This window comes from Prenolepis imparis, unplaced genomic scaffold (genome assembly GCF_030444845.1).
Source record: "Prenolepis imparis isolate NDT839.2.m4 unplaced genomic scaffold, iyPreImpa1.0 SCAF_5, whole genome shotgun sequence".
NCBI classification, from domain to species: Eukaryota; Metazoa; Arthropoda; class Insecta; order Hymenoptera; family Formicidae; genus Prenolepis; species Prenolepis imparis.
In genome coordinates, this window is record NW_028141163.1 from 478,985 (window position 1) to 497,258 (window position 18,274).

General features: G+C 41.8%; 1 protein-coding gene across 5 annotated transcripts; it reads right to left on the reverse strand.

Moving 5' to 3' along the window:
* Positions 1-351: 351 nt before the first annotated feature.
* On the reverse strand, positions 352-17,935 carry Megf8 (multiple EGF like domains 8). Of its 5 annotated transcripts, none has more exons than XM_083038446.1 (16): positions 17,474-17,935; positions 16,286-16,600; positions 15,878-16,041; positions 15,328-15,605; positions 14,978-15,162; positions 14,250-14,562; positions 13,702-13,943; positions 13,069-13,308; positions 12,527-12,814; positions 12,038-12,175; positions 11,687-11,931; positions 10,970-11,590; positions 9,463-10,683; positions 5,451-9,390; positions 4,900-5,087; positions 352-4,740 (listed from the first exon to the last, which is right to left on the reverse strand). In XM_083038446.1, the coding sequence occupies exons 2-16, from the start codon at positions 16,488-16,490 to the stop codon at positions 3,892-3,894; spliced, it is 9,117 nt and encodes a 3,038-aa protein (XP_082894572.1). In that variant the 5' UTR covers positions 16,491-16,600; positions 17,474-17,935; the 3' UTR covers positions 352-3,891. The 5 variants fall into 5 exon arrangements, with proteins under 5 accessions (XP_082894572.1, XP_082894573.1, XP_082894574.1 ...); XM_083038447.1 differs by having other exon boundaries at positions 17,406-17,935; XM_083038448.1 differs by lacking the exon at positions 17,474-17,935 and adding an exon at positions 16,968-17,266.
* Positions 17,936-18,274: the final 339 nt, after the last annotated feature.

Genomic DNA, 18,274 nt, shown 5'->3' on the forward strand with positions numbered 1-18,274 from the left:
TCGAATATAAACATTGATAACAACTTTCTCCACATTTTTAATGCTAAATGCATAAAAGTATCAATATAGATCTTATTCCTATTTTATTCTGTATGTGATTTACATGCAATATTTCTTTTATTTCGTTTTTAGTTAGTTAAAAAAATAAAATTATATATATCAAAGATTTTATTTTAAATCAACAATAATTTAAAGTTTTTTAAAAAACATAATTGAGAAATTTTGTGTTAAAAAAGATCCTGAAAAAAGGGAGAGAAATAAATTTATATATTATATTATAAATTATAGTTTAAAAAAAAAATATTCCCTACTGAAGAATCATAATGTCAGCTCCTTGAATGAAAACTCCGGTTTTATGTATGTGTTTATTAAAGCTTCCGCAAATACAATTCATTAATCATCGTTTGCACAACCTTACATTTCCCTTCGGGGTGGGAGTGTTAAAGGATAAACTGCATCTTTTCGTGCCGAAAGTCCGACAGGAGATGCCGTTTGTTCTCTTTTTCCTTTTTTTTTAATTTCACAATTTCACAACCTTTTCGCGTGCCTCCTTGTACTAAACGGAGCACACATTGTTCTTACACATGATTACACGCCGTTGTTATTTTCTGACTTTTCGCGCGAAATTACAATGCCGGCATTGGAAGATTATCGCTCTCTCTCTGCCATCGACGACGCGATGTGTAATATAATTATATATAAAATAGAATATTTCGGAAATAACGCGCGCATTCACAGATCTGTACAACTGAAAAATTATACATACATTCACCGCGTCTCGTATTTATACTCGTTACTTTATATATATGTGTATATAATATAATATAATATATATATATATCTCTCTATACGCTCCTATGTAAATTTACATACATATACTGTATCAATTCTGTGTATTTAATACGCTTACATCACGCGGATGAGTATTTAGGACAGCGCGACTGATCGTGCGTGCGAATGTGAATTATGATAGATTCTGAATATAGATCCGACCACGTGCGGATATAATAACGAATCAACTTTAATCCTTTATCTTTCAATGATCTCTATAAGCAGGTCTTTAGAATGTACATAGATTTGAAGAAAAATCCTCCAAGTTTATACATGGATCTTTTGCAGGAACTTTGAATCTCGACATTTACTTTAAAGACAAAATTTGGAAGGATCCGCTAGGGCTATCTATTTGAAAATCGAAGGATTAATTTCTGATCTTGGAAGATCTTTGAAATCGTTCGTTGAATTCTTGAAATTTGATGATAATTTCATGGATATTTGGCTTTGCATATTTTCTTTGATCTATCTAATATCTAATCCATGTTTTCTTACATTCTCGTTTTACAGTATCACAAGATTTTTAGTTCCTACAGAGATCCTACATTTCATTAAATTTTTGCTATATTCTGAGGATTCTCGAACTTATAGATCTATGTAGAAAAGTAGAGAGAAGTAGAGAGAAAGAGAGAAAGAGAGAGAGAGAGAAAGAGAGAGAATGAGAAAGAGAAACCGCGATAGACAGGTAATAGCTGTATCGATAGATACTGTGAAACAACAAAAAATCGATTTGCATTGCGCGCAGTGATTAACATGATGACAAGAAAAGACTCTGAGATTCACAACAAACTGGTCGCGTCGTATCGTCGATGTGTTCGCTTAATTAATAATCAATCATCGAATATTTTTTTCTCTGGTCGAGAGGAGCACTCGTGCGTTCTTCCGGCCTATCGATGGCATACTAATGAGTATAATTAGTATATCTAAGCCCTTGCTTATGCACGCTTCGTTTACGATTTACAACAAGAGAAAACGTATGCGCAGAGATTTTAGATTTCCACCCCCTTGTGTTACACACAAAAAGTACCGTTACGTTATTCTAATCCAGAACAAAGCACAAGAGAATGAGATAACGAAGAGATGGTTCATTGTTTTTTATGAAGTCAAAAATCCCTCAAGTATATAGAACTACGTTTGTTATACGTCTTATAATATTGTGTGTGTGTGTGTTTTATATAATTTGTATTAGTTATAAATTAGAAAATTCTCATGATAATGGTAAAGTTATCGAATTCCTTTCAAATCATCAGTAATTTTCGATTCCACCAATTCTTGGCATTACTTCTCACACATTTTATGTATCATTTATTTACTCTATAATCTTCAAAGATTCTTTTTTAGATCATATTAATAGATATATTCTTTTCTAGCCACACACAGATATCTTCTTTACATATTTAGAACTTTACACACACACTTAAATTTATCGAAATAAAATTTTATTATTTATGTCAATTTTGGTATCTTTATTAGAAATTGTGTGATTCATAGACGTTTGTATATTTCTCATATGACTGTCTTGAACTTCATATAAAACAATACGGTCTGTCCCTTATCCCATTTACAGGCTCCTGCGATGATTACTAAGCACGTCAATGTCAATATCGTTACAACACTCACATTATCTATACGTTTTGATTAATATTGTAATCGTCATCTCTAATCAAAAACAGCCTATCGAGAGTATATAAGTGTCTTTTCAACCGGTTATAAAAGTTTGCGACACGCGTCTGCAACTCTTCTTCTCTGTGAATACATACAGTTCTTTTCCGAAGAACATTTTCAACCTGGTCTACTTCTCCTACTAACTCTTCTTTACTTCTCCCCTCCCCTTCCCCTTACTTATGATAAATTAATATATTAGGACGTTTTCACATTCATTCGGTTTTGGCATAGGAACCTTGTTAACGTACGCATCGTCGTCGAGCTCCGTCTCCTTAATCAACAATTCTAATACTGTTCGTTCAACTGATACAGACATGCGCGTGATCGATTTCATCACCTTGCGGAAATAGTTGCCACGAATGTTCCATGACGCGAGACCACGCCTCGTAAAATGTTTCTACAAAAATGTATATAAAGTTCGAATTAATACGTAATTACAGATTATTGTATATACAAACGTGTATACAGTCTCGTCATGGAATGGTATACGACAATATATTATATTTAGATTAAATAATCTTATTCTCGCTTCTTTTCCTCTTATAACTATGTGTTATGCAATAATAGAGTTTAAAAAAATAATCAAAAAAAAGATTCCATTTACAAATCTACGATACGATTTGTGTATCGATGCAAGCATATATAGATCCTTAGATTCCGAAAATTTGTAAATTCTTTTTCGGTATGTGCTTCTCCGGATCGATAGATGCGCTCGTATCTAGATCTGTAACATGTTGATTTCACGAATCCTTTACGTATTTAAACATCTTTGATTCTATCTACGATTTCGAGAATTTTTTTTCCGGATTCGTGAATCAAATACTTATCGTGTAATATAAAATTCGGCGGAATATTAAAATTAATTATAATTATTTTACATGCCCCTGTATTCGATAGATTCTATATTACGTATTTATTGTGCGGGAAAAACTTCTGTAAAGCTCCGATGTCTGGCTGTGTCTGTTGCCAATTAATAATGCGCGTGTGCGATGAGATCAATAAGAGAGAACAGTTTCCAAACAGAGGCGATATAAAATTATAACTGGTATATCGGAGATATAGCGAAGTAGTACGCATTTTGTATAAATTTACGTTATATATAATCCGATTACGTTACATCTCATCTGTTATCTTTAGCGTGTTAAAACTGCGTCCTAAAAAGGAGAAATTCGTCCATAAAATCTGATGGCTGTTATTTGTAATATAAATTCCCAGGATCGTTAATTAAACCCGGGGCTCTACTATAGCTAATTGTTAATTCATGATATATTGCACTCAAACATCGGAGATTCTCATCAACGATGTTCCGGAAGAGTTCAATGACGAAAAGCTCGGATGTGGCCGTGATGTGGAACTCGAAGATTGTCGAGATCGAGATTCCACTGTAACGCGGACTCAGTTCGTCGCGTGGCTATTTCTACGCCTTAGGAACACTCGGCTATTGACAGGATAGACTCTGGTCAAGAGTATGAGCGAGCTGCCCAGGGCCAGTTTGACAGGCGCTTGGCGACCGCCGGGTAACCTGATGAACACCGTGGCGACTGCCGCGACGCTGTCATCGGTGGGCTCGACAGCGACCGGCCTCACGTCGCTATGAAAGTTGACATGCTTGCCGCGTCTGCCCTTGCGCTGCGGCGAGTTCGGGCTGCACTCGCCGCCGTCCCGATCGTAGATTATCGTTGCCGAAGCGAACGGCCGCTTCGCCATGTGCAGCATCTCGACGACGTGACGACGCCGGGCGCGACGCACGTCCGCCGCCTGCTTCGTCTTCCACGCGACCACGCATGCCGCCAAGAATAGGAAGAAACAGGAGAAGAAACACGAGAAGAAGACGAACAGATCGATGTGCAGCTGATCCTGCCGAAAGAAGATCATCCCGTAGGCGGCACGACCGTTCAGCTCCGGATTCGCCGGCTCGATCGCTCGTAGCGCGATGTGAAACTTGGTCTGGCCGAGCTCGTGCTTGTCCTGTGGCAATGTCAGCACCAGTCGATTCGTCAGATTACGTATCACCAAGAACGTGTTTCGCCTGTCGATTGTCAGGAAGGTGGCCAAGTTCTCCGCGTAGCGCTCCACCACGACATACTGCGGCCCGGTGTTCCACGTCGGCTCCGTGGTGGTGCCGTTTATCGCGCCAAAACCGTGAGAATGAAACTCGACGATCCGGAGCTTGCCGTTGGACTGATCCTCCATCCATGTGTCGGAATGGTCGGGCCGCCACCTAAATCTGTTGTCCAACTCGACCTGCGTGTATTATGAGCTTTAACTTTCTTCGATGGAAAAATAATAGATAGAGTTGTTGGTGAAAAATGAAAAAAATTGATTCGAAATTCATATTAATTTTCATTAACAATAAAATAATCGAAATAGTTTGAAGAGATTAAAGAAAAGAAAATATCATACATCTTGATATCCAGTCGATGAGTTCAAAGTGACGACGAAGGAATCGTCTCGAGGACTCAGGAACAAATCCAAGGCACCTTGAGTAACGTCCACCATCACTCTGATGTCCACGTTCATAAATCGCGGCTGTACCATGTAGAAAACCGTCTGCCCCGGGTTCAAGGGTTTCGGCTTCATCTTGCACTCGTCTGAAATAAGATAACATTGTGCATTAGCTTAATCCTTCACACACCTGCTAAAATTATACAGAATATCAAACAGCTTATAGAAGAGAAGTACGAACCGTAAGATGCTTCCACGCAAAACAGAATGTTGCAATTTAAGAAGAACAATTACTTGAAAGTGCCAAATGTCCCATGCATTATATATACATATACGAGTACATTGCGAGGCGAATTATTTATACATTTTGCAATAAAGAAATAATATAAAAACAAAAATATCGTGCTGCAGTTATCAAATTATAAAAAAAAATCGTTCAACGATTCTTTAGTAGATATTGTAGATATTATAGATAGTTTCTCCCTGATATGTTTATCGATTGTTATTACCTATCAATTTCGAATCGAAGCACATTTTGTTGTCAACCGTAACGGTCTTGTAACACTGATGGCCCATAGTCGGCGTGCCGGCGTAGTTCTCCCTGCACTTGCTGCACTGCACCCTCCAGCACGGCGTACCGGCCGTGTTCGTGCCCTTCATGGGACCGCTGATGCAGGACGGCTCGCTTTCCGTATTGTTACCGCAGTTGCATTTCTCGCCGGTCACGGGATCGCACGTGAAGCCGTGACCGTGACACTCGCACGGTCGGCACACGTCGCGTAGATCCTCCGTCCCGCGGAAGTAACCGGTCATGCACTCGCCGCATTTGTCACCTTTGGTATTGTTGCCGCAATTGATGCATTTGGCCTTGGCCACCGGTCCCTCGACCAGCTGCTTGCTCAACAGTTCCAGCGGCATCTTGTCCACCGAATAAGGATCTGGCACTGTCATGCTGTCGTTGATGCAGATCCGCGTGTGTCCGTTGCAGTACTCGAGACACGGCACGCACTGACCGTTGTCCGCAGGATTGCCGACGTACAGCGGCATGCACTTCTCGCATTGCTGTCCCATTGTGTTGTTGTGGCATTTTACGCACTCGTCGAGTCTGTCCGGCCCCGAGCAGTCGCTGTGACCGTTGCACTGGCATTGGATGGAACAGTTGGCGCCCACGTAGCCAAAATCGCAACGACACGAGTCCGGTTCCACGCACGTGCCTCTCACGCAACCCTGCGTGCACATCGGCACGCAGATCTTTTTACCGAAATCGCTGCCCCAAGTAGTCTCCGTCTTGTATCCGTCCCCGCATTTGCACTCGAATCCCTCTTCCAGATCGAAACACTTCTCGCTCTTCGGTGAACAGGTGTGATGTCCGTTCTCGCACTCGTTCTCCGGCGGGCAGCGGACGTAGTGCCACGAGAACTCTGGTATCGTCGCGTGATTAGATGACAACGACGTGATATTGTTGTCTTGCGATTCTAGAGAGTCCGTGGGATGTAACGTCGTGGTGGTAATTGGCGCTTCAGTTCCCGGGAAATGTTGATTGTAGAGCATCTCGCAGGTACCGCCCGCAGGATGATCAGTAGGCGCTTCGAGCGATCCTTCCGTGCATATCCCTTGACCGGTCACGTCGGCAGAATCGAGAGAACACCAGCCGCAGTGCGAGTGCTTCAAACAAGTGCTGCATTGCTTGAAAACAGAGCACGGCTCTGGACAGTGATCCATATCCGCGCTACGCAATACCAAACCGCAAACGCCGCCGGCGCAGTAGAGCGGTTGATACGACGGTGAAATGCATTCGTTCAATCGCGTGGACCATCTACATTCGCTCCATCCGCCTTCGGCGCCGGTACCCTTCAAACAGCTCCTACAGTCTTTGTGCTCGGAGCATCTCCTCTCGCATTGCGTGCTGCTCTTCTTAATGCTGGATCGCTCGAAGATACTGTCCGACACGCAGTTCCAATCGTAGACAGGTTCACCTGTCAACTTTGGTCCCAGCTCTGTCTTCAGCACCTGCCTCGTCCACACGCAATCGCCGAGACTGTTGCACTTCTCGCAGTCGCTCGCCGGACACTTGCGTTCCTTGCATTGATTCACATTGGCGACCGACACGGTGCACGACGACTTATCCGATCCTTCGTCACAGTCCCGGTCGAATGGAATGCATCTGGACGAGACACCGTGCGGACAGTTGGTACACCATTTACAAACCGGCTTATCTTCCTTGTAGTACGGCCATTCCGCCAGGCATTCTGTACAAGTCTTGAAGCTCTGACACTTTCTGCTAGCCATCCAGTCCGAATTGCAGAATATTCCGTTCGATCGTTGCGCCTGAGTGACGTTGATGTCGCATTTGTCGTCACGGTTGCTCGAACCCTCGTTCGAGAAGCAGAATGAGTTATTGTCACCACCAACAGTGATGACGGCGCAAAACGAACAGCCAAAGTATTTTCTGCATGTGATCTTATCTGTCCACAGTTTGCACAGATCCTCCGGAACGTTGATCAACGTGACGTGACTCTTTATACCGCCGTCGAAGCCGCCGACGACGTAAATGGCGTTCGATTCCGGATCGGCGTGGGTCATCGCGTGAGCGTAGGCCGGCGGTGGCGGACTGCCGATCGTTTCCATGTCTTTCGTTATTAAACGTATCCACAGATTGCACGAGTACTTGTACGCTATCAGCGAGTCCGAGGTGTTGTGAGGATTTTGCCGGCCACCGAATATTACCATATATTCGTCCGTCGTGACAGCAGAATGCAGGAACCTAGCTTGTGGCAAACTGTTGCCATCGGTGAAATCGTCCTCGAACGGCGGCAATACGGACCATGTCCGTGTCTTGTAATCCAGGGCGTACAACTTGTTCGAGATAAACGTCCTGTTTACCGCGTACGTATAGCCACCAAAGATGTAGAAGCTATCCGATTTGCCATGATACACCGTAGAGTGACCGTAAACACCCAGAGGTCCATTCCCGACGGTATTCACCGTGTCCCAGGTCTCAGTTTCTAGATTAAATTCCCAGACAGTGTCCAGGTATCCGTACTTGGGACTGAAACCACCGATCAGAATTAAACTCTCCGACTCTCCGTCCCTGCGCAGAGTTAGCGTATGACCGGCCAGCGGCAGCGGTTCCTTCTTCGACTCGTCCTGCACGATCTGACTCCATCGTTGATTCTGTAGACTAAACTTCCAAAAGTCGCTGAGGGTGTTGTTCGACAATCCCTGCACGTCCTCGTCCTTCATCGATAAACCGCCGTACACGTAGATCTGCTGTCTGCTATGTACGATCTCGGCGGCGTGGAAGTAGCGGCCCTGTGGCATGGATGCTTCCGAAGTAGACTCGACCGTTACCGGCATCCACGTGTTGTTTTTCGTATCGAAGAGCCTGATGTCGTTCAAAGGTCCGTGGCTGAGTGAATAACCACCGAACATCCATAGACTGCCGCGTCGATCGGCCACCAGACTGTGCCCGAAGCGCGGCAGCGTTTTCCTCAAATGATCCAGGTGATCAGCCAGATATTCCGAGTTGAATAGTTCCGTGAAAATCAACTGATGATCCTTGAGTTGGATAGAACAGTCGCGACCACCGTAGTCCGACATGCAAACGCAACGGCCGTATCCTTTGTCGCAGACACCGCATTTTTTCGAGGCAGTGCAGTTGTTTGGGCATATTTCCACGTCGCAATTGATGCCGACGTATCCGGATTTGCAGAGGCAGTTGCCGTTTCGGCACTCGCGATTTCCTGGACAATTGTTGCATGTCATTATTACGTAGCTTGCATTGAAACCCTCGACCTCGTCTAGTTGTTTGTAGTGTACCGTCAGAAAGCCGGACTTGGCCTCCACCGTTACCGGATAATCGGTGCTCTCCGTGCAATATACGCCCAGTAATTGGCTCTGGTGGCCACCAGTGGATGAGACAAATTCTGGTAGACCGTCATATACGTACACACTGTTCTCCTGGCAACTCACATTGATGTCATCGTGAATAGTAAACTGTATCACGCTCTGAATCGCTGGTGTAGTCGCGTCCGACGAAAGATTCGTCTCAGGACTGACGATCCAGAGACACTCCCTTGTCGGTGAATCGCCCGCGTGGCTTCCCCAGAGCGAGGATTGAGAATGTCGACTGCCGAGACCCTGCTTACCGTTTTCCACGCCGCCCAGCATACCTCGCGACATGCAGCTGTAATAGCACATCCCGCCGTCGCGCGGATCACCGTAGTAACCGCGCTTGCAACGCTGGCATTTGTCACCCTCGGTGTTGTCACGGCAGAAGCACATCCCGGTCTGCCGGTCGCACACGCCGAGCTCAATATCACCGTGTCCGTTGCAATCGCATTCGCGACAACCCAACGGCATTGTCGCGTTTCCATAGCTGCCCGCCTTGCACTCCTCGCAGTAGCGTCCGGTCGTCCAGTCCTGACACTCGTCGCAGATACCTGGTCCCTAGAGATAAAAAAAAAAAAAAAATTAAAATGCTTACACATGTATATATATATGTACAATCTTTGTGTTTACCTGCACGCATGTGGAGTGATTGTAACAGCCGCAGTTGGTTCGACAGTCCGGTCCGGTCCAGCCAAGGTTGCATTCGCACTTGTAATCCGGTGCTTCGCTGCAATATCCATTGACACATCTCTCGTAACAGGTCTTGGTACAATTCTCCTTGCCGTCGCCGTTGAAGCCGCGCTTGCACTGGCAGCTGAAACTGCCGTGAGTATTGGTGCAGAGTGCGTCGGGGTGGCAATCGTGAAGGCCGAGATCGCACTCGTCTACGTCTGGGCACTGCGCATACGCCCAGCCGGATTCGTCCGCTCTCAGACTGCCATTTCTATCCTCATTGATGACCGCGCTGCAGTTGACATGGGGCTGATTGAAATCACCCTGCACGCATACGCCGGTAATGGGGTTATCTAGACTGTAGCACCAGCCGCAGCTGAGCGAGTGTAAGCAACTGGAGCAGTTTGAGTGCCGGCTACAGCTCTTGCATTGATCATTGCCGGTCAGCGATGAACTGCGCGATGTAACGCCCATTAGACCTGCCTGATCCATCCATTCCCGGCACAGACCGAACTGATATTCGGACGTGTACACGGAGAAGGAGAAGCATTCGCGCGTGGCTTCGCACCACACACATCTACCGCGGTCGTCCAGGCACTGAGTGCAATTGAAGCGTTGCCGGCACGGGACCGGGCACTGTTCCAGACTCACTACAGCGTTTGGCAATCGGCCGATCCGCGCGCATCTCGCCTCCTCCGTCCACCACTCACACAGTTTCGTACCCACGCATGATTCGCAGGAGATGTAGTTGGAACAATTGGCGCATGCCGATGGCGTAATCGTCAAGTAATGCCACTCGCGTATCGGTTCGCCTCGCTCGTCCCAATCCACATCCGCTGCGCAGCTTTCCGTCTCATTAGCCGAACGCGGTAGACACTGATAAGTGATATCACACCAACCGCACGAGGAATCCGTCAGACAGTGCAGGCAGTTGCCGTACTGATGGCAAGAACCGTTTTGATACGGCTCTAGGTACTCGAATGTAAAGACTTTTGCATTTTCTGCCTTCTTATTGTGTGTGATTTCCATCTTGCTTGCATAAGCGTAACTTGCGGTCACCATTCTTTTCGACTCAAAGTCCAACAGGTAACGGCCTGGTTGCAGATCCATCGAATGTCCGTCCGGCCATTTTGTCAATATACATTGTGACGTTTCCGCAGTTAAATTGGCGACCAGTTCCTGGATATAAGAGAGCGAGTTAAATTATTTTTATAATTATTTTGTATTATTTTATAAATATATAATTTAATTATAATATATGAATTTAGAAAAAGTTGTTATTTATTCTCGATCAATCTTATGTGAATAGAATATTTCAATTTGTAATAATTTCCTATTGTTATATATAAATAAAATTTATATTACATTATAATTGTGTTTCGATATTTTTGTTTCAAAAGAGAAAGATATCTCTATTATAATTTATTAATACAATTAGATGCCAAATATGATAAAGCTAACTCACCAACTTATCGGGATCATCGTTTCGCGACACATGAAGCGTCGCGCTATTGTAACTGACGCAGATCTTCAGCTGCTCCGCCGTGCCGTCCCAAAAATTATTGTGAGGAGGTCTGAGGAAGCCGGTCAGTCTGGCGATCATCTCGCCACCCAGCGCCGATTCCGTTTTCGCGCCCTGCATGGATGGTACGTTGAAATCGACCGTGGTCGCGTTTACTATGGCGACTGAATCAGGTTGGCTGAAATTCACCGGCGGCTTGTATTTGAGAAAGGTCAGACCCGGCCTCCTATCCATTTCCCGGCACTCCTCAACCTTGGTGATCTCTGTGCCTTTCGAACCCCACCAGCCTGGTATCTGAGAGAGCGTGTCGTCCCGCAAGCCGCACACTCCATAATTGTCGTCCTTGTGATGGCAACGAGCGTTCTGGACGCACCACGTGCACGTACCCAAATTAAGCTTGTTCGAGACGGATTTCCTGCCGCGAAAGTTTGTGCCCCAGCCGCCACCCGGTTGGCCGTGTATCAGGCAGGAATGACAGTCGCCCAAAGCCGGGCAAACCCCCGGACAACGCGTCGTCTGCAGATTCGTTGTGCAATTGCTACCTATCGTCCGTCCATAACATATCTGTAATGTGTGTTACAAAGAAATCATAAATAAATATAAAGAGTGAGAGATGAATAAAGAATATATTTAGAGCGAGTTTGATAAATGGAAGAATACCTCGTCCGCGGAACACCAGCCGCATTCGGGATTTGCCGCGCACTCCATCAAGCTCTTGTGTCTCGAGCAAATCTGTTCCGGTTCGATGTAGTCCTCGTCTCCCGGCGCCAACATGGGCGGTAAAGTGTACGCGAGAAGATCGGCGTTTACGTTACCGTGATATCCACCGACGAGTAACAGGATATTTCCATTACGTACATCCGCCGCGTGTGCGAATACGCCCTGCTGCTTAGGATAACGAGAATCTAAAAAAGTGGAAATCATTATAGCAAACGCATAAACATATTTAAATCAACATAAACATATAAAATATCAATTTTATATATCGAATCAATTAAAAGTGTGTTTTACCTTTATCGTTTAAGCCTAGCACATCGTGGCTCACCCAAGCGTGACATCCGAGATGATAAAGATACATCTGATTGTCATAACAGATCTCCTCTTTGTTATGTCTATGAGAATATCCGCCGAATACCACCAGATAATTTCCTATCGAAATAATAAGACAATATATAATTAGGTATATTTAGTTAGCAACAATCGCTCATTGAGTGCTCAGTGAACAGCTGTTCGTGATTGATGTACACTCTTAACATCTACCCAAAATCTAAAAGCTGCGCCAATCATAAATAGCCATACATTGAGTGCTCAATGAGTAGTGTTGTATACATGCACACATTGTATGTATGCAAACTTAAAAAAATAGAAGATAAGTACAAATCTATAAATGGAAACAAAAATTTATACATTATTATATTTTAGTATTTTATATTAAACAAATATAATATGTAAAGACGGGAACACATACATATTTTACATAATAATAGATCTATAAATTACCAATAATATTACACGTGTGGAAGGCGCGTTCTCTCGGCACGTACGTGTCTCGCAAGTGCGCCCTCGGATAATGAATCTCAGACCAGACTTTCCTGTCCAGTTGAAAGACGAACATTCGATCCGACAATTTGCTGAAACGGGCGACGCTGGCAACCACGCCGCCGTATACCAGCAAGGAATTGGTAGCGCGATGATACACAGTCGAGTGCGCCACCACGCGCACGTCGAGTTCCTTACCGCCTCGAGGTCGCACCTCTATCCATCTCTCGCTGGTTGCTGTAGGATCCGCTGTAATTATATATCAACATTTTTTAATGTCTTTCCAACTACGTGTTTCTATATCTAAACATTTTTTACAAATCCTTATTCGTGAAATTTTTAAGTCCCAACGAAAATATTATTGTAGAAAACGCTGCCCTTATAAGTTGAAGAAACCTATTTGATTTATATCTGATATTTATCAAGAAGTTGGCTGTAAGTTATGTATGTACGTGTTAAAATATATATTCTTTGAGTCATTCTTCCGTTTTGGTAAAACTCACATAAATGTAATTTGATTTTATAAAGCCTGGACGAAAATTCCCCATCAATGGTGCTGCCTCCAAACAAGTAGATGTAGTCGCCCGCCAGAGTTAAAGTGTGCCTCGTTAGTCTGGGCGGGTAGAAAGGAGAGTTTTTAGCACGTAAAGTCCACATACGCTTGTTCACATTGTAATGCCACAGTTCGTTCGATACGGAACCATCTTCCTCTGGTACTTTTCCTCCATAGATTACAAAACCATCTAAAAATGTAAAAAAATTTAATTTATTAACTGCCAATATAATATTGACAATTATATAGTCGAATAATTATGTAGTGAAAAGTCAATTTTACGATTATAATGTTAAATCATAGTAAAGCAGACTAGTTTTTAAATAAAAGTTGTTGTTTCAATTGTAAGTTTTGTCTATATGTAATTAGTAAAGTATAGTATAGTAGACCAAGTATATATGTAATTCAACTATTTATTGATTGCAAAATTTGACGATCAAGCAATATTGCAGAAATAAGTTACTTATTTTAAAAATAAATTAAAAATAATTAAAAATAAGTTTTGATTACGTTGAAAAAATACATAAATTTCTCGCTTTAATACAATGTGTGTATGTATAACAATCAGTAACTGTCGACAGACCTTGGTATTTACACGCGGCGTGTCCATATCGAGGACCCGGTTTGGGTAAATCGTCAACGGTTGATTCCGTAACTTCCTCTTTTACTGACTCACTAGTAGTTAATTTTGGATCTATAAATTCTTGCATGAATATATTATCTTCAGCGGGTCCTGCTACCACTTGCTCCTCCCATTTCACATTGTCGTTTTGTACGTCCACCGCATCATGTTCTCTATATAAGTTTTCCAAGTTTCTGCGATATCTTTAATGAACAAACGCAATTAAATAGTAATTTATAAGCCTAATTGAATGATTAATAAATATTTTGCAAAGATTCATATAAAAAATTAAATTTTAAAAATTGCTGTTTCTCGAAGATCATTTCGATTATAATCTGCGACTAATTAAATATCTAAATTAAAGGAACACGATTTTTAGTTTTTTGTTATACAACTTATTAGCTTGCATATTTTTATATAAACAAAAAATATAGACAATAAAATTTCTCCGGAATTTGCAAAGATAATTTTGAAAAAAATAGATTAATAAATAATCCATCACTTACTACCTTGATGACATTTGCGAATATCGTGGTCTTATATTTCGCGGATGCTTTCTCCTAGGATTGTCGTTTCTATCGATCCTAATGGTGCTTCTGCTCTTCTCGTTCACCTTAGGCATGTTCCTGAATTCTCGTGAGCCGTGCTGACTGCCGTTAGCGGTCCGATCGAGCAGGCCGAAAGTATTATTATCCTTGATGCTATAAAGGACTTTCCAGATTAAAGACGATGTAGGTAGGCCGTATATTTCTTTGGCGCCGGGATTGCGTAATTCGGTAGCGATCAACATAGGATCTAGATATTCGGCGGATGCAGCACCCTCTGCGAATCGATCATTTGTAATATAAAATTATTGTGATATCAAATTATCATAATTGCTGTTCTGTTTACACATTCAATAACAATATTATACAAGTTTTATACATTTATATATTCACACAATAGAAAATTTGCGATAACAAAATAAGTTTTTCCATATGTGTGTATCATTAACTTTTTCTTCTAATGTTATAATTCAAGATAGAAATGAGTTTTGTGCGGTCATCACAAATATATTTTCTGCATCATAATTATTTATAATACATATACGTATTAAAAAATATAATAAAGAGATGAAACAGGGAAATGTGTGTATATAATTAAATAATAAATTATAGTATATATATAAAGAAATAATGAATTAATTTAAAATTTTTTATGTGTAAAGTTTTCATTATTAATTTATATGTATATTTACCTAATACATTTCCGTATTCGTCTTCCCAATGACTTGTGCTAAACCTGTACACTTCCAAGTCGCTGAGAATATAATTGAGATCGTAACCACCGAAAACGTAAAGTGAGTCCGTTTCGTGAACGTAGACTGCCGTATGAGCTGCGCGTGCTCTTAGTCCACCTTCTGAATGAGAGAGCCAATGCCATCTGTATAAAATAGATTATCATAAATTTCTTATAGTTACATTCATCTCTATTATTCGATATAAAATTGCAATTTAAAAAGAAAGTTTTACATATATATAACTTTAGATTATCGTTACATAACAATAAAAATAGAAATACGAAGCTCGTAATTTCGAAGAAACGTACCGATTTCCTTCTGGATGCGTTTTATGCAACGAACAAGATTGTCCGGAGTATCCACTGTTGCATTCGCATCTTTTCAAGCCGCAGCTACCGGCGCCACTGCAATTGTTCGGACAGAGCGCTCGAGAGCAGTCTTTACCTCCCCAATCGTTTTCGCAGAAGCATGTATTGTTGATGCACTTTCCATGATGGGTGCAATTGTTTGGGCAATCCGTGACTGAAAACTCTGCATGAAAGCCATCTAGGACGTAGTTTGTGTCACTATATAACAATATCAACATCTGCAAAGAAAGATAATCCATAATGCATTCCATTTTGCAATAACAATGTCACTATATATTTCATTTGAATAATTTTAATAGTAAATTTTAGTAATATTTTATATATTACAATTTTTAATTGTAGAGAGTACTTTATCTTTTCATATTTCTAAAATTATATGTAATTATTCATTATAAAAATACTTCATGTCATATAATGTTGATAATGAGCTATTATAAAAACCTAAATCTGCAGCATATTATTCACATTGATGTAGCATATATGTACTTACATAACCGGACGATGATGTCACTTGTTGCGGCTCTGTTTTGCCACTAAAGCTTCCCAAAAGCGGAGAACGAAAAGAATCTCCATCGTAAACAAACACATAATCATAACTGCATTCTGTTCCCATAGTTCGGAAACTCAATGTAATAAATTGGCGACTATGATTAGCTGCAACAAGAGATAAGAACAAATTATCTTAAAAGTTTTTACCATAAGACATTATTGTATGCAATTTTATATTATGTATCTGAGATGTGTCTTTGTTTATATAGCAACAATGCGCACAAAAATAATTGCACGTGTTTCATTGAGTAAAACAGCTGGGTTTAAAATATCTTGTTGTTTGTCTGGCAAAATAAAATCTCGCTAACTTTATAATAATTACATCTTATCTTTGCATTCTTGTTCATACCTTTAATGAGCCACTCGCAGTGGGAATCTTGAGTGTAATTTGAGCCCATAGGCCCATCGCTGATGATTCCCCATGAGTCTGTGAAAACTTTCCTCGTCTTATCGCACGGCACTTGCTTTGGAGATGGCTGCGGAGCTAGATTGATGCCCCGCAGCAGGCAACTCCATATGAAAACCCATACTGCGGTGGATATCGTCCACCCCATCACAGCGTATTCACCTCACTGTCGTCGAATAGTACACAAATCATTATCTGTATGCATCAGGTAATTTCTTGAGCAGTTATGCGGTGTAGTGTATGCGAAGAGAATCATATCTGAAAAGGACGTATGAAACTTGTTATTTTATCGATTGCAAGTGCATTAAGTTTTTACTTGTTATGAGATAAGAAACATCTTCTTATGTCTAAAAATACAGCTGTATGTTAATATGATTGCATTAACATATATTGCATTTATGGATGCGCTTACGTATGGTACAATGCAGAGATGTGAGATTAGATCTTGAAAATATCATTTTTCAAACTTTATTTTCAAGATATCTCGACGTTTAAGCCTTGAGAGATAACATTATAACATTAACACTAGACGTGCAGTACATAGTCTACATGTATGTATCAAAGCATAGTGCAAACTCTACATAACAGAAATAAGAGTATACAAAGTATCAGCCTTGAGACTTGCAATGTCAATATACTATATCCACAATGTGTGTTAATATTACATCAGTAATTCAGTATGTCTCTTAGTAGACTTTAAATTGTTTCTTTTTCGTCAAACTTTTAAATAACCACATATTGTTTTTAAGAATTGTATCATTAATTAAAATTTACATTTGTACTTTGCTCCAAAACTTTTTATCACACAATAGTAAAACAAGACTATTGTCAATCAAAACGCTCGACTGCCGATCGGCAATTTTTCTAAACAAATAGCGTAATTAATTATAAAGCGTACGATAATAAAAAAAAGCAATCGCGAACAACGTATATATACTATATACGTGCAATGTGTTGAAGGACATTCTCTCGTGAAACGAGGCAACATCGCGCGAGAACGCAAGGCTCTCGGCTCCTGATCAATTTGCAAATAAGCACAAATAAGCAAATGACACACACGTACACTCTCGCATATCAGCGTGTGCGACACGCACACACGCACATACACATGTGTCCATGAACTTTCCACACCTATCGCGAGATGACGACGACGACGACGACGTCGACGATGACGGGCACGGCATAACAAGCTTCCTCGGTAGGATTGGCGCTTGCGGCACTTTTTCTTCTTCTTGGAATTGCGGTAGAAACTCGACTCCCGGGTCACGCTTTCCCCGGAACGGTATCGCGGGACATCCTTCTCAGAGGAGCGGAAAGAGAGCGGAAAGAGCGCGGAACGAGGGTGATCAAGACATCGCGGGCTTTGCTTTGCCGGGGGTTCGCCCGGACGAAACTGCCTCGATGGTAACCTTAAATTTTTTCGTCACGGTCGCGAAACTCGGCGCGTCGGGCACGAAATGTCAAGCGGGCGTGACGTAAATACGTCATACGAGATCTCCAGTCCGCACGGTGCCTCGCCAGTGCCTCGCCTCGTCGTTGACACCTCGATCGCCTCGCTTTTTATGATCGCGCTTATTCAGAGTGGGAGGGGGAAAACCAGTAAGGACGCTAACGATACTCCGATACCTACTATCGATATCGTTATCGAAGCTTCCCGCCTTTTTTCTAGTATTTCTACGATATTTTCGATATTTTGATGACGTCACATTTTTTGAAAAAATATACCTTACAGATGCGCGATATTTTTCAATCCTTCAATTTTCACAATTGTTGACAAAATATAAAAATATTTAACAACACGCGTTGATACATATGAAAATTTAAATCAGAGAATTTATCGAAACATTTTATAATAATTCGCAATTACGTGCGAGCGCGTTATGTGCTCGTGACACTAAAACCACATCTCATTTTGAGTTAAGGCTCCTGGGT